Source organism: Pinus tabuliformis, chromosome 8 (assembly GCF_031772625.1).
Source record: "Pinus tabuliformis cultivar Carrire ecotype Pingquan chromosome 8, CPIR1, whole genome shotgun sequence".
Classification (NCBI taxonomy): domain Eukaryota; kingdom Viridiplantae; phylum Streptophyta; class Pinopsida; order Pinales; family Pinaceae; genus Pinus; species Pinus tabuliformis.
In genome coordinates, this window is record NC_142294.1 from 2,054,235,292 (window position 1) to 2,054,252,160 (window position 16,869).

The window sequence follows — 16,869 nt, forward strand, 5'->3', positions numbered from 1 at the left end:
AGTTAATCAAATTAATTGTGTTGCAAAAAATTGAGAGTCAGAACATATATTTTGTAGGAAGTTGAAAATACCATGCCGAGTATCTACAAAATTTTAATGGACATAACTAGTATTTCTCAAATATTTGGAAATACTTTGGGTAGGATGAGTTAAAAAAAAATCAGAAGGGGAAACCAAAAGTACATACGAACTCAATTTGCAATTATGATGATAAAGAATGTTCTGGGCTCTGAAGCTTGGTTAAACCTTGAATAATTCTAGAAGTCAGAAAGTTGCAGAGCAAAAGTTTAAGACACTGTCCAACCCATATTTTAATGGAAAATACATCCTTTCATTTTTTTTAACAAATAAACTAAAGAAGACCGAGAACATTCCAAAAACACAGGTACCATTCTCCCAAGGGAAAATTGATCAAAAAGAAATCAAATTTTGATAAAGAAATGGTGTTTTGGAGTACCCTGTAATCCCAAAACATTTCAGACTAGGAAACTGGGAACTTATAGGGCTTAATTTGTCACTTGACTAATACAAGCATTCTTGAAAATGGTATAAGCAGAAACAAAGCTCAAGTTTTTTTTCTTATTAATATCAAGATTGGAATTAAAAAGAATAGAAAAGACTTCTAAGTAAGAAAAGTGTGTTTTATTGGCTATGTTATAACCACTGCACCTTTAAAAGCAACATGCTTATATAGCTGAATCAATGAGGCATTTAGAATCAGGCAATAAGAGAAGCCTTTCACAACTTTAACCATCCCATATTAAAGTTATTCCCTCCAATGTTGTGTGGGTTTCTTGAATTTAAAATGGAACGGGGGACTTCAATTGAAACAGAAAAATGTCAGAAATACGTATTGTCAAGAGAGAGGAATATGTCAAGAAATTAAAGCTGCCTCTAGAATGGCATACACCTTAAGGATAGCAACATATAAAATCCCTAATATCAGGAGCATTTTGAGTTGGGTATCATGGAATCAGCTGAGCACCGATAAGAAACAGAACCCAGATGTCTTTCACTAGGAAAAATATTAGATCGAGTTAAGAAAAAGATGATTAAGAACCTCTGCTCACAAGTTAGCTTTAAAGCTGATTGTAGCAAACTCGAAGTAGTACTAACTTTTACTAAAATGTCCTTCACATAAATTAGTCAATAATATGATTGATTTTATTAAAGGGATAGAGAATTTTGAAATGAATATCTCTTTAATCCAGCATATCTACCAACATTAAAGGCTAACTTTCTTTATTATTCTACCTTTATTGACAGAGGATTCCATTTAGCCGTAGTCATGCATTCTTTGTTGCCTCAAAAAGAAGATTGGCATGAAGTCAACATATTATGAAACGATTATCATATCATATTATTTCAAATTGATAAATATTGAATATCACCAAGCTGATATCCTATAACCCCAAAGCTGACTTCCTATAACACAAAGCTCTAGTTTCTAGAAGTCTCTCAAGCACTTTATATTTAATAAATTTTAACTCCATGGCAACAACAAGCTTACTATGTAACTCAACTTTGTAATGCTAAGAAAAGTAAACTTAAGAATGAACAAATAGTATTACCACTGGTTGGCCGAAGGTTTTAGCCTGACGGACTGCGTCTACAAGGGCTCTATTGGCTTCTGTATACAGGCTTGTCACCAATCCAGGTTGACCTGCACGTGCTGTTCGACCAACTCTATGTAAAAAGTCTACTGCTGAAGTTGCAAACTCTGCCTAATAATCACAAAATTATTAATTAGAATTACTCAAAATCAAAAACCAAGAAAAACCATACATTCATTTGGAAAAAAACTCTGCCTAATAATCACAAAATTATTAATTAGAATTACTCAAAATCAAAAACCAAGAAAAACCATACATTCATTTGGAAAAAAACCCAACATGAAGATAAAGATAATAGATAGATTATATTTCCATTTAGTATCTTTTTCTTTTTTTCTCCAACAAGAATGAAATTAAAAGAACGGATATGATGAAAGTTCAAACTAAACAGTCATATAATGTCAGAATACTATCATGAAATAAAGTTAATGTAATAAGGATTACAATCAATAACAAAGTGACCCAACCCACTGTTAGTATTTAAGTGTATTTATTAATGGTCATAACAACCCAACTCGATATTATCTTAATACCATTTGTTAGAGCAGATAGGAAGTTTAACTGCTCAGGACAGAAATAAAATGTATAAAGAGTCAACACCAGATGTGTGATGGTCTCCACTTAAATTAAATATTTCATTATTCTCAATCTCTCTGTGCATCCTCTATAATTCAAAAAAGTATTAGAGAAGAAAGTGATTGGAGACATGTGAAGATCAGAGATTGAAGTACAACAGCATGCACAACAAATTGCATGGAGGTGTCAAATAGAAGTAATGAAAAGGAGGCAAGTTATTATATTTGAATTTGAAATCTTTTATCAAAAAGGTTGTAATGAACAAAGTTCGTATATGGAGCAAAGGTTTGGAATATCTGAAATATAAAAGTATCCATCATAGGATAATAAATATATATATAAATGTTTGAATACAAAAGAAATATGAGACATTACAAATGAGAGTGAGGCATTGCTTCTATGCTTAGGCAGGTATCCCTTCACAAATGGTCATGTCCTTAGAGACATGCCTCTTCAATACTAATTACCAGTTAATTGATAATTATTTATGACTATTACTATTATATTATTTGTATTATATATATATATATTATTCATAACATTGTTGGGTGTGTGTTATATTCTTTCCACGACTACTCCCTTCGTTGCATCGGGCGCAGCGGGAGGCTCACAGGGGGGTGGTAGCTCCCCCTATTGTGAAAATTTCTAAACAGAAATTCTATTACTGCAGCAACTGATTTATTTCACCTACTTATTATTCCCAATAAGTTATTTATGAAATCCCTTTAGTAAATATTAAAAAAATTCTACTGCAGATATCATATCATACAAAAACAAATATATGCACAAGAATCAATCACATCAACATAGTTATTTTTGGACAATTGTCCCCGGAAAAACCCAACGCAGGAAAACCGGTGCAGCAGAGGATGGTTGTATTAATCTTCAACAACAATCACTTTTACAGAAGAAAAAATAAATAAATAAATAAAATAAAATAACAAATAAATAAATAAAAAAATAAAAAATAAATAAAATATAAATAAAATAAAATTTACATAGACACTAGGAGAAAACACGTGAAACTTTTCTCCGAGACTTTCTGACACCCTGGAGAGCTTCCTTTCTCTATTGATTCAGCCCTGCATCATTTTGCGTGGCTCTGCGTAGTTCTGTTTCCTCTCTGCATCATCCATGTGTCTCTCTGATCTGCGATGTCTCTCAGAGTCCATGTGTCACTTCTTCTGAGCTCCCTGACTGCTGCTAATCCCCCCTCTTCCTCCCCCCTGCTACTCTCCCTCTGAAATCGATCTCCTTCTCTTTGAGAATCGATTTTCCTTGGGATACTGAGTATCTGCCGGTATATCTCCAAATGACCCTCAAATCTTCTTTTATATTTTCCCTGTTGATGAATCAACAGCCGAGATTAAGTCCCTAATCAACGGCTAAGAGTAAAATAGACTTGATCCTCGTCTCTTAGAAGCTTCTCATCCTTATCTTTATTAATACCCATTAATATTTTTATTTTCTTAAGTTTAGACTTAGGAACCCATTAAAATTATTAATTATTTTAATAACTCCTCATCCGGAAGGAATTTCTCAAAACGATTTCTGGGTCTTGGAGATCTCATGTCCCTTAGCCTTTCCTCCAAATTTCAAAGCTAGAGCACATCCGATGCTACCAAAAATCAACACTCCCTCTTAGTGAGGAATGTGCTCTAGCAACGTTTCTCTATAGAAACATCACACTGATCTTCCGCATCGGTATTTGTGTTGATGCTTGGCTTGCTGCCTCACATCCCCTGCACCACTGCCCATGACACTGCCACTGCCATTGCTGCTCCTGTACTGCAGCTCCCTCTCAGCCTACTGCATCATGCTACCCATAGCACTACCACTGCTAACTGTTGCACTGCAACACTTGACACTTATCCATTTATGCTATTGAAATGGATTCTTTACCATCCCCATCTTCTCCCTGAAATAAACGAACTTTGTTCTTCCTATGGCCTTAGTGAGGATGTCTGCCACTTGTTCTCCTGTAGGAGTGTAGCTCAACTGTACTGCTCCTCGTTGGACACAGTCTCTGACAAAGTGACACCTGATATCAATGTGCTTCGACCGATCATGAAATACTGGATTCTCAGAGAGCTTGATGCAACTCTGATTATCACACATGATCATGGTCGCTTCCATCCTTCTACTGAATAGGTTCACAAGCAATTTTCTAAGCCATATGGCTTCGCATGAAGCTATGCTAGCGGCCATATATTCTGCTTCAGCTAAGCTCAGAGCTACAGATTTATGTTTCCTACTGCACTAGGAAGTCATCCCTGATCCAATGTTGAAACAGTACCCAGTGGTACTTTTCCAATCTACTGAACTTCCAGCCCAATCTACGTCAATGAACCCACTCAGCCTGATGTCATTGCCTCTGGTGTACAATAGTCCATGCTCGATTGTTCCTTGTATATACCTGAGAACATGTTTGGCTACTACCCAATGCACCCTCTTAGGTTCCACCATGCACTGATTGAGGGTGTTGACAGCGTAACAAATCTCTCGCCTGGTATTGACCAAATACATCAAGGATCCTATGATGCTTGTACAAGGTGGGATCAACATCTTTATCTTCTGATGCATCAATTTTCTTCCAATTGGTGATCATTGGAGTAGCCATAGGCCTACAGTACTGCATCCTAAATCTCTTCAGGATTTTTGTAGCATATCTCCCTTGTCCAAGGAAAATCTCACCCTTCTGCTGCCAAACTTCCAACCCCGGGAAATAATGCATTTGTCCCAAATCCTTCATGTCAAATTTTATGGCTAGATTCTTCTTGCAATCCTTGATGAGCCTGGATGATCCTGTCAGGAAGAAATCATCTACATATAATACTAGAACTAGAGGTTCATTCTCTACAACTAGATAGTAGAGATTGGGATCTGTATCACTCTTGACAAACCCCATCTTCTGCAAGTAGCCATCAATTCGACCATACCATGCTCTAGGTGCCTGTGTAAGCCCATACAAGGCCTTCTTTAATCTACATACATGAGATTTCTTCTCATGTGTCTCAAAGCCTTCTGGTTGTTCAATGTATACTTCCTCATCTATTAACCCGTTCAAGAATGTCATCTTGACATCCATTTGATGGATCTCCCACCACATCTGAGCTGCAAGAGATATCACGATTCTAATAGATGTATACTTGGCTACTGGGGCGAAGTTCTCTTCGTAGTCTATTCCTTCCTTCTGAGCATACCCCTTAGCCACAAACCTGGCTTTGTATTTCTCCACACTGTCGTTTGTAGCATATTTGATCTTGTAGATCCATCTCGAACCTACCACTAATCTGTTTTGAGGCCTAGGCATCACTTCTTAGACATCATTCACCATTATAGAGCTTTATTCCTCCACCATCACAGCCACCCATACTTGATGTTGAACGGCCTCCTGAAAATTGGAGGGTTCCCCAACTTGAGCTACTAAGGCCTGGTACCTGTCTAGCTGTCTTTGCTCCCTTTCACTGTTCTTGGGTGCACCAATGAAATCTTCTGTGTTGATTTGGGGTAGCATCGGATGTGCTCTAGCCACAAAATTTGGTGGAGAGGTTAGGACACATGAGATCTCCAATACCTAGAAAGGGTTTGGGCAGATTCTAAACAGTTAGGGAGATATTAAAATAATTAATATTTTTAATGGAATCCCTAAGTCTAAACTTAGAGAAATTAAAATATTAATGTGGATTAATATAAAATTGTGTTAGAATGGTCCAAAAGACATGGATCAAGCCAGATCTAATCTTAGCCATTGATTAGGGACTTAATCTCAGTCGTTGATATGTCAACGAGAAAGGTATAAGAGGAGGCTTGAGGGTTACTTGGAGAGTACACCAGATGATCAATCATTCTATTCTCTAGAGCGGGGTTTGCTAAGAGAGAGAATCAGTGATCGGAGTTGCAGCTGAGAGGCAATGAGTACAGAGAGACAGAGAGGCAAAGATAGTGCTGGGAGATCAGCGCAGGAACCAGAGAGAGTGACGCAGTAGCAGCCAAGGCTCACGCAGGACCACGCAGAGGTAGCTAGGAGCTGCGCAGTGCTTTAGAGAGGCCAGCGTGGCTGACGCAGAGGGCCAGAAGGCTGACGCAAGGCCTCCTGAGGCTGACGCAAGACCTCCTGAGGCTGACGCAGGGCCAGCGCTGGGCAAAGAGAGGCTGACGCAGTCCATAAAGGTAGAGAATGGGGTTTCTGGGGTAGATTGGAGCTGAGGAGCTGCTGGAGGGTTTATCTGGGGTTGCGGCCGGGACATTTGTCTCAGGCTGAGAGGTACTACTGCCAAGGGCATTCTCTGTTGGGTAAGCTGGATTTGGCACCCAGATTGTACATTGAAATTGCTTAATAAGAAAATCCTCAGATAGTTGCACCGGTTTTCCAGCATTGGGTTTTTCCGGGGACATTGGTCCAAAAATAACGGTGTCATTTTGTGTGCTTGTATTTGTTTCCTTCAGTTGATGATCTGTAATATGTTGAGCATGCACTAGTGTTTATTTTCAGTATTTACATTGTAAATAACTTGTTAAGTAATGGAACAACTAGGTAGGAATAAATCAGTAAAGTGCATGGAGAGTTTCTAACCGGTAGACTTAGAAACTTCAACATGTAATCAGAGCGTGGTTGCAGATCATAGGAGAATTGAGGACATCAGCCGAGCAGAGCAATAGCAGCAGAAAACAGTTGTCCCGAGTGACAGAAGTTATTCCTAGCAAAGCAGCAACAAGGGAAGGATGACGCAGGCGGTGAGCCAGGAAGAGGGAGTGCAGAGGCTAAGGGAGGCAAAGGGAGGCTCACGCAGAGGGCCAGAGGGTTGTGACGCAGTTGGCTGACGAGGCTGAGTTGCTGGTGTCGGGATTGCGCAGAGCCTAAGAGCTCTCACCTTCAGGTTGCTAGGGTTTAGGAGGTTGTGGGAAAGTTGCAGAGTGGAGTTGGTGGGGTATTGTAGTCAGAACAATACCTGACAGGGCAAGCCCAAGGAGGAGGGAGTTGCTACCAAGGGTTTCTAGCTAAGAAATCTGGATCAGTAGTGTGGTTGCACAGACGATCGGAGTAGGGGGCATCTCGACATTGGTAGAAGGATTTTCAGGAGGGAAATCGAAACTCAGAGGGAGTCACATCGAGAACTTCCAGGAGGGAAGTAGAAGAGCAGCATGGCACTGCACAGAGTAAGAGACCAGGACAGACTGGACGGAGCCTCAAACTTCGCAGTTTGGAAGGCCAGAATCTTATCCGTACTTGACAAAAATCGTGTCAAGCACTTTGTCCTGAGTACGGTAGCTATCCCACTCAACCCAGCTGAGAACGACAAGTATGAGGAGGCAATGGCGAGGGCCAAGAGCATCATCCTTGATGGGGTCAAGGACCATGTAGTACCACACATTGCCGAGAAGGAAACGACAAATGAGATGTGGGAGGCCCTAAAGAAATTGTACCAGCATACTTTTGTGCAGAGAAGGATGTTACTAGAAAATCAGATGAGGTCATATCAGATGAAGGAAGGAGAACCGATTGACACCTTCCTCGAAGGACTAAATGAGATCCGAGATCAGTTGACTTCCATAGGAGCCAAGATGGATCAAGAATTGATGGTGAGGACAGCCTTGAATGCAGTCTCAGAAGACTGGGAGGTATTTGTCCAGAGTATATTGGGCGGAGGGACACTTCCACCTTAGGATGAGATCTGGGCGGCTCTTCACCAAGAAGAGATCAGACGACAAACAAAGGCGGGAATAGCAGTAAGGGGATCAAAGTCAAAAAGGAGTAGGAAGATGTTGCCCTAGCATCTGAGGGAAAGCAAGAAAGGCGGAAGAAGAAGGATCTCTCCAAGATCAAGTGTTTCCACTGTGGCGAGCTGGGTCATTATGCGACCTAGTGTCCAAGGAAGAAGAGTAAGGGAGAGTCTTCCAAGACTAAGGCAGCGCCAGCAAGGGCAAAGAAGGAAGTGGAGACAGACGATGGATGTGCCATGAGTGCACATGTGCCACTTGAGAAGAAGTGGGGAGACATTGAGCGGTAGTCAGGTGGACTACAAGCGAAGAGGGGCAGGATCCTTGAGGTACCCAACCTCTTGGATTAGACCATGCTACGGGATCCCCGAAGAGGAGTAGCAGGATTAGCAGATGTGGGTAGAGACGGATGGGGATGGAGCAGCAGAGAGAGCTACAGTGCAGGAGTCCCGAGACAGCACGAGGCTAGTAGGCTGCAGCAGTGCGAGAGGTACGGGTGTGTTGCACAAGTGCAGGATGGCACAGAGAGGTGTGCAACGGTGCGAGATGCAGGGAGTTATTACAGCAGCGAAGAGGTCAGAGAGAGAGCACTTGTCAGTGGCAGAGGGAGCTTCAGCATCAGCGGTTGTCTCTAGCCCAACAGAGAAGTTTAGAGTTGGGAGATCAGTTACTTACTTCTCAGTAACTGAGTTGGAGTGCAGTAGTGGGCAGCACACATGATGAGAGGAGTTGCAGTGTAGATGCAGTGTTGGGAGAAAGGACCAGCAGTAGCAAGGATGCAGAGGGAGCTGTCGTACAGATGCAGCAGTGGCAGTGGCAGAACCGTGGGCAGCAGTATAGGATATAGCAGTGCAGAGGATGATGGGCAGCAGGCTTAGCATCAGCACAGGGACTGATGTCGAATGATCAAGGTGATACTCAGTGAGGAGTATTATTAGAGCACACTCCTCACTAAGAGGGAGTGTTGATTTGTGGTAGCATCGGATGTGCTCTAGCCACAAAATTTGGTGGAGAGGTTAGGGCACATGAGATCTCCAATACCCAGAAAGGGTTTGGGCAGATTCTAAACAGTTAGGGAGATATTAAAATAATTATTATTTTTAATGGAGTCCCTAAGTCTAAACTTAGGGAAATTAAAATATTAATGTGGATTAATATAAAATTGTGTTAGAATGGTCCAAAAGACATGGATCAAGCCAAATCTAATCTTAGACGTTGATTAAGGACTTAATCTCGGTCGTTGATATGTCAACGAGAAAACTATAAGAAGCTTGAGGGTCACTAGGAAAGTACACCAGATGATTAGTCATTCTATTCTCTAGAGCGAGGTTTGCTAAGAGAGAAAGAATCAGTGATCGGAGTTACAGCTGAGGGGCAGTGAATACAGAGAGACAGAGAGGCAGAGATAGTGTCGGGAGATCAGTGCAGGAGCTAGAGAGAGTGACGCAATAGTAGCCAGGGCTCACACAGGGCCACGCAGAGGTAGCCAGGAGTTGCGCAGTGCTTCAGAGAGGCCAGCGTAGCTGATGCAGAGGGCCAAAAGGTTGACGCAGGGCCTCCTGAGGCTGACGCAGGCCCATTCAGGGTGACGCAGGGCCAGTGCTGGGCAAAGAGAGGCTGACGCAGTCCAGAAAGGCAAACGCTGGGGTTTTTGGGGCAGATTGGAGCTAAGGAGCTGCCGGAGGGTTTATTCGGGGTTTCAGCCAGGACATTTGTCTCAGACTGAGAGGTACTACTGCCAAGGGCATTCTCTGTTGGGTAAGCTGGATTTGGCACCCAGATTGTACTCTAAAATTGCTTAATAAGAAAACCCTCAGATAGCTACACCGGTTTTCCCGCATTGGGTTTTTCCAGGGACATTGGTCCAAAAATAACGATGTCATTTTGTGTGCTTGTATTTGTTTCCTTCAGTTGATGATCTGTAATATGTTGAGAATTCACTAGTGTTTATTTTCAGTATTTACATTGTAAATAACTTGTTAAGTAACGGAACAAGTAGGTAGGAATAAATGAGTAAAGTGCATGGAGGGTTTCTAATTAGTAGACTTAGAAACTTCAACATGGTATCAGAGCGTGTTTGCAGATCACAGGATAACTGAGGACATCAGCCGAGCGGAGCAATAGCAGCAGAAAACAACTGTCCCGAGTGACAGAAGTTGTTCCTAGCAGAGCAGCAACAAGGGAAGGGCGACGCAATGCTTGCATCATCAAAGGTGAGCCAGGAAGAGGCAACGCAAAGGCTAAGGGAGGCTCACGCAGAGCCACACAGAGGGCCAGAGGGCTGTGACGCAGTTGGCTGAGGAGGCTGAGTTGCTGGTGCCGAGATTGCGCAAAGCCTAGGAGCTCTCACCTTCAAGTTGTTGGGGTTTAGGAGGCTGTGGGAAAGTTACAGAGTGGAGCTGGTGGGGTACTGTAGTCACAACAGCACCTGACAGGGCAAGCCCAAGGAGGAGGGAGTTGCTACTGAGGGTTTCTATCCAAGAAATCTGGATCACTAGCGCAGTTGCACAGATGATCAGAGTAGGGGGCATCTCGACATCGGCAGAAGGATTTTCAAGAGGGAAATCGAGACTCAGAGGAAGTCACATCGATAACTTCTAGGAGGGAAGTAGAAGAGCAACATGGCACTACACGAAATAAGAGACCAATACAGACTGGACGAAGCCTCAAACTTCACAGTCTGGAAGGCAAGAATCTTATCCGTACTTGACAGAAATCGTGTCAAGCACTTCGCCTTGAGGACAATATCTATCCCAGTCGACCCAAATGAGAACGACAAGTACGAGGAGGCAATGGAGAAGGCCAAGAGCATCATCCTTGATAGGGTCAAGGACCATGTAGTACCACACATTTCCGAGAAGGAAACAGCAAATGAGATGTGGGAGGCCCTAAAGAAATTGTACCAGCGTACTTCTATGCAAAAAAGGATGTTACTAGAAAATCAAATGAGGTCATATCAGATGAAGAAGGGAGAACCGATTCACACCTTCCTCGGAGGACTGAATGAGATCCGAGATCAGTTAACTTCCATAGGAGCCACGCCGAATCAAGAATTGATGGTGAGGACAGCCTTGAATGCAGTCTCAGAAGACTGGGAGGTATTTGTCTAGAGTATACTGGGCAGAGGGACACTTCCACCTTGGGATGAGATGTGGGCAGCTCTTCGCCAAGAAGAGATCAGATGGCAGACAAAGGCGGGAAGCAGTAGTAAGGAGATCAGAGTCAAAAAGGAGGAGGAGGAAGATGTTGCCCTAGCATCTGAGGGAAAGCAAGAAAAGTGGAAGAAGGATCTCTCCAAGATCAAGTGCTTCCGCTATGGGGAGCTAGGTCATTATGCGACCCAATGTCCAAGGAAGAAGAGTAAGGGAGATCCTTCTGAGAAGAAGTGGGGAGACATCGAGCTGTAGTCGAGCAGACTACAGATGATGAGGGACAGGATCCTTGAGGTACCCAACCTCTTGGATTAAACCATGCTACGGGAATCCCGAAGAGGAGTAGCAGGACTGGCAGATGTGGGTAGAGACGGATATGGATGGAGCAGCAGAGAGAGCTACAGTGCAGGAGTCCCGAGACACCGCGAGGCTAGCAGGCTGTAGCAGTGCGAAAGGCACGAGAGTGTTGCACTAGTGCAGGATGGCACAGAGAGGTGTGCAATGGTGTGAGATGCAAGGAGTTATTGTAGTAGTGCAGAGGTTAGGGAGGGAGCACTTGTCAGCGGCAGAGGGAGCTTCAGCATCAGCGGGTGTCTCTAGCCCAACAGAGAGGTTTAGAGTTGGGAGATCAATTACTTCTCAGTCACTGAGTTGCAGTGCAGCAGTGGGCAGCACGATGCAGCATGATGAGAGGAGTTGCAGTGTAGATGCAGTGTTGGGAGAAAGGACCAGCAGCAGCACGAATGCAGAGGGAGGTGTCGTACAGATGCAGCAATGGCAGTGGCAAAACCATGGGCAGCAATACAGGATATAGTAGTGCAGAGGATGACGGGCAGCTGGCCTAGCATCAACACATGGACCGATGTCGGATGATCAGGGTGATACTCAATGAAGAGTATTATTAGAGCACACTCCTCGCTAAGAGGGAGTGTTGATTTGTGGTAGCATTGGATGTGCTCTAGCCACGAACTTTGGTGGAGAGGTTAGGGCAGATGAGATCTCCAATACCCAGAAAGGGTTTGGTCGGATTCTAAACAGTTAGGGAGATATTAAAATAATTAATATTTTTAACGGAGTCCCTAAGTCTAAACTTAGGGAAATTAGAATATTAATGTGGATTAATATAGAACTGTGTTAGAATGGTCCAAAAGACATGGATCAAGTTAGATCTAATCTTAGTTGTTGATTAAGGACTTAATCTCGACCGTTGATATGTCAACGAGAAAACTATAAGAGGCTTGAGGGTCACTTGGAGAGTACACCAGATGATTAGTCATTCTATTCTCTAGAGCGGGGTTTGCTAAGAGAGATAGTATCAGTGATTGGAGTTGCAGCTGAGGGACAGTGAGTACAAAGAGACAGAGAGGCAGAGATAGTGTTGGGAGATCAGCGCAGGAGCCAAAAAGAGTGACGCAGTCGCAGCCAGGGCTCACGCAGGGCCATGCAGACGCAGCCAGGAGCTGCGCAATGCTTCAGAGAGGCCAACGTAGCTGACGCAGAGGGCCAAAAGGATGACATAGGGCCTCCTAAGACTGACGCAAGCCCATTCAGGGTGACGCAGAGCCAGCACTAGGCAGAGAGAGGCTGAGGCAGTCCAGGAAGGCAGACGCTGGGGTTTCTGGGGAAAATTGGAGCTGAGGAGCTGCCGGAGGGTTTATCCGGGGTTTCAGCTAGGACATTTGTCTCAGACTGAGAGGTACTACTGCCAAGGGCATTCTCTGTTGGGTAAGCCGGATTTGGCACCCAGATTATACTCTGAAATTGCTTAATAAGAAAACCCTCAGATAGCTGCACCGGTTTTATCGCATTGGGTTTTTCCGGGGACATTGGTCCAAAAATAACAGTGTCATTTTGTGTGCTTGTATTTGTTTCCTTCAATTGATGATCTGTAATATGTTGAGCATGCACTAGTGTTTATTTTCAGTATTTACATTGTAAATAACTTGTTAAGTAACGGAACAAGTAGGTAGGAATAAATCAGTGAAGTGCATGGAGGTTTTCTAACTGGTAAACTTAGAAACTTCAACACTCTACATCCCGTAGAATCTATCGAAGTTCTCGACTCATTCTTCCTCTGGTAGTCGGTGCATATGTCAGCTCTTCCTCTTCCTGTGATTCCTCCTGCTCTGAAGGAGAATTTCTGGTACTAGTTTCTGCTAGTTGAAGTGGTTTGACCAACTGCTCATCTTTTCACTGCTCCTCGGAACGCATTTCTCGAGATTTTCTGAAAGCTCTATCCTCCATGAACTTTACATCTCGCTGAACTACTACCTTCATGCTCCCTAGAAGATAAACTCTGTATGCCTTAGCATTCCCGCTATATCCCACTAGATATCCTTTCTCTGCAGTTTGATCTAACTTCTTCCTCTTCTCCTCGGGTATACGGCGATATGCTAAACTCCCAAATATCCTAAAATAACTAACTTCAGGTGTCTTCCCAGTGAAGACCTTCTCTGGAGTAACCTTGCCCAATGCCCTATGAGGAATTATGTTCCGGACATAGACTGTCATGCTGCATGCTTCTGCCCACAATAATTTTGGCATATCTTGATCATACATCATTGCCCTAGCTGCTTCCACAATAATCCTATTCTTCCTTTCTGCTACTCCATTCTGCTCCGGATTGTAGGGAGATGTCCACTCTCTTCTGATGCCCTCACTAGCGCAAAAATCGGTGAAGTCATTGTCAACATACTCTCCACCATTGTCTGAGCGCAACACTTTTATCTTCTTTCCTGTCAGATTCTCCACTAGAGCCTTGAACTCTTTGAATCGACCAAAAACCTCATCTTTGGTTTTCAGAAAGTAGATCCAAGTCTTCCGGGAATGATCATCGATGAAGGTGACGAAGTATTCGACACCATAAAGAGCTTTTGTGGACATCAGTCTGCATATGTATGAGTGTATCAATCCTAGCACACTCCTGGCCCTATTGTTACTTCTTAGAAACACTACTTTGGCATACTTACCTAGAGCAAACCCTCTGCATACATCATCTCGTTCAATACTAAGATCTGGAACTCTTGTTACAGTTTTTCTTGGAATTCTCAGAGCCCCACGATGCAAATGCCCCATCCTTTTGTACCATAGTTCATTCAAATCCTTGTCTCCATTACTGCCTATCAGTGCCATTTGTGATTCTACCTGCAACCTGTACAACCTGTTACTTTTGATTCCGATCTACACCTTCTTTTTCCAACTTGGGTGTTTGACGTATACTTTCTCCTTAATGAAGAAAACGTCATAGCCTTTGTTTTGAAGTTGAGATACGGAAAGTAAGTTCATCCACAGTCTTGGTACATGCAGCACATTGGTAGCTCGGAACCGTTCTCCTATTTCTATATGAAAAACTATAGTACCTTTCCCTACTGGAGTACACTTTACCATATTCCCCATGGTAATCTGAAAATTCATTCTTGCTTCCTAGTAATCTGAAAAACATTTTCGGATTCCTGTCATATGTTTGGAAGCTCCACTATTTATGTACCAAACCTCTGAGGAGGCAGATCTTGCTACGCAAGCAACTTCTTCCAATCTGGAAGCCAACATAGAATAATTGTAATTTCTGTCTCTAGTGCATTCTTCTGAAAATCTGCACGAGTCTCCTTGAGTGGATGCCTCTGCATCATGATCTTGATCCATAATTGGTTTTCCCTTCTACCACTGAATCTTTACTCTGATACCATGTGAAAATTTCTAAACATAAATTCTATTACTGCAGCAATTGATTTATTTCACCTACTTATTGTTCCCAATAAGTTATTTATGAAATCCCTTCAGTAAATATTAAAATAATTTCTACTGCAGATATCACATCATTATATAGAAACAAATATATGCACAAGAATCAATCACATCAACACAGTTATTTTTGGACAATTGTCCCCGAAAAAACCCAATGCGAGAAACTGATGCAGCAGAGGAGGGTTTTATTAATCTTCAGCAACAATTGCTTTTAAAGAAAAATTTACACAGACATTGGGAGAAAACACCTGAGACTTTTCTCTGAGACTTTCTGACACCCTAGAGAGCTTCCTTTCTCTACTGCGTCAACCTTGCATCATTCTGCGTGGCTCTGTGCAGTTCTGGTCCCTCTCTGGGTCATCCCTACATCTCTCTGATTTGCGTCTCCCTCTGCGCTCTCTCAGAGTCCCTGCGTCACTTCTTCTGAGCTCCCTAACTGCTGTTAATCCCCCCTCTTTCTCCACAATGTTACTCTCCCTCTGAAATCAATCTCCTTCTCTCTGAGAATCGATTTTCCTTAGGGTACTGAGTATCTGCTGGTATATCTCCAAATGACCCTCAAGTCTTCTTTTATACTTTCCCTGTTGATGAATCAACGACTGAGATTAAGTCCCTAATCAACGGCTAAGATTAAAACAAACTTGATCCTCGTCTCTTAGAAGCTTTTCATCCTTATCTTTATTAATACCCATTGATATTTTTATTTTCCTAAGTTAGACTTAGGAACCCATTAAAAATATTATTATTTAATAAATCCTCATCCAGATGGAATTTCTCAAAATGATTTCTGGGTCTTGGAGATCTCATGTGCCATAGCCTTTCCTCCAAATTTCAATCCTTGAGCACATCTAATGCTACGAAAAATCAACACCTATTAGGGAGTTTTATCACCCCCCTCTACAGGGTCCGAGGCAGTGCCCTGAGAAATTTTTTTTGGACCCTACATTAGGTGGGCGAACCTACCTATGGTTTTTTGCATAGGTTTTGCACATTGATTTGAAAATCACCCTATGAGTGACCTTAGTTAAAGAATTAATGAATGAAGGTATTACAGACTCGTTCTGGTGTGTTTCTATGTTATTTTAAGCAATGAATCGATCAGATTGCAAAATACACAGACACTAGGAATATGGAAAACAGCAGAGGAACACAGTAAGCAAATACAAGAACACAACAAGTTAATAAGGAGTTCACCCTGTTAGAGTCGGTCTAGTAGCCCTCCATCAGCGATCAAAGCTCTTTGCATTCGCATAAATAGGTGTCTCATCAGTGTCATTCTTTGCATTCCATTAGGCATGCCATAACCATGATGGAGGAGCTGGTGTCTTTGTCCCCCTCTTGGCACCGTTGGATCAAGTTGTTTCAGTCATTAAACTGTTCAAGGTTACTTGTCTTTGTCTTTAGGTCAAAATTTTTAGGTCTAGGGTTGAGGTCAAATTTGTCTTCAAGGTCATGTCTCTGAAGGTCAATAAGTGCCCAACAAGCCAGAGGGATGATTTTCAAAGTGTTTCTTCGAAAAATTTCATCTTGTACAGTTAATTTTCACCTTGGATTTAAAAACCCTGTTTTTAAAGCCAAGGTCATTTCTCAAAATTTGCCAAGGTCATTTCTCAAAAATTTTGTGAAAATTGTAAAAAATTCAAAATGATTCAAAGGACAGCATATAACCCTGGCTCCCTTGCCAAGATCCCTCAGAGCCTATCCCTGCAAAAATTATCAAAGAAAAGCATCAAATCAATCAGTTTCAGGACAAAAGGAAACCAAAAAGTCAAGTTTATAAAGTGTCATGGAAAAACATTATAAAGTGGGTTATGATATGAAATTGATTCAAACAAGGCTATAAAAGCCCTAATCTCCCTCTATCAAGCCTCATTATGCATCCAAGTGATAGAGCAATTGATTGCAAGAGAGTTTGAGTGAAGTTTGTGAGTTGGGAAGGCGCGCGACCCGTCAAGGACCCTCCGCCAGTGTTAATTTACAACGCACGCGACCCATTAGCGCTCTCTCTGCAAAACCGCCAGCAAATTTGCCAAGGAGCCACAAATTGCTAAATTGTGCAAGGT

At 42.4% G+C, this 16,869-nt stretch overlaps 1 protein-coding gene across 1 annotated transcript in view; it reads right to left on the reverse strand.

Moving 5' to 3' along the window:
* Positions 1–16,869, reverse strand: part of LOC149244723 (DEAD-box ATP-dependent RNA helicase 22-like) — a 283,017-nt gene that overhangs the window by 128,239 nt on the left and 137,909 nt on the right. Inside the window, 1 exon segment of the mRNA XM_089374971.1 lies at positions 1,572–1,724. Coding sequence (XP_089231097.1) covers positions 1,572–1,724 — 153 coding nt within the window.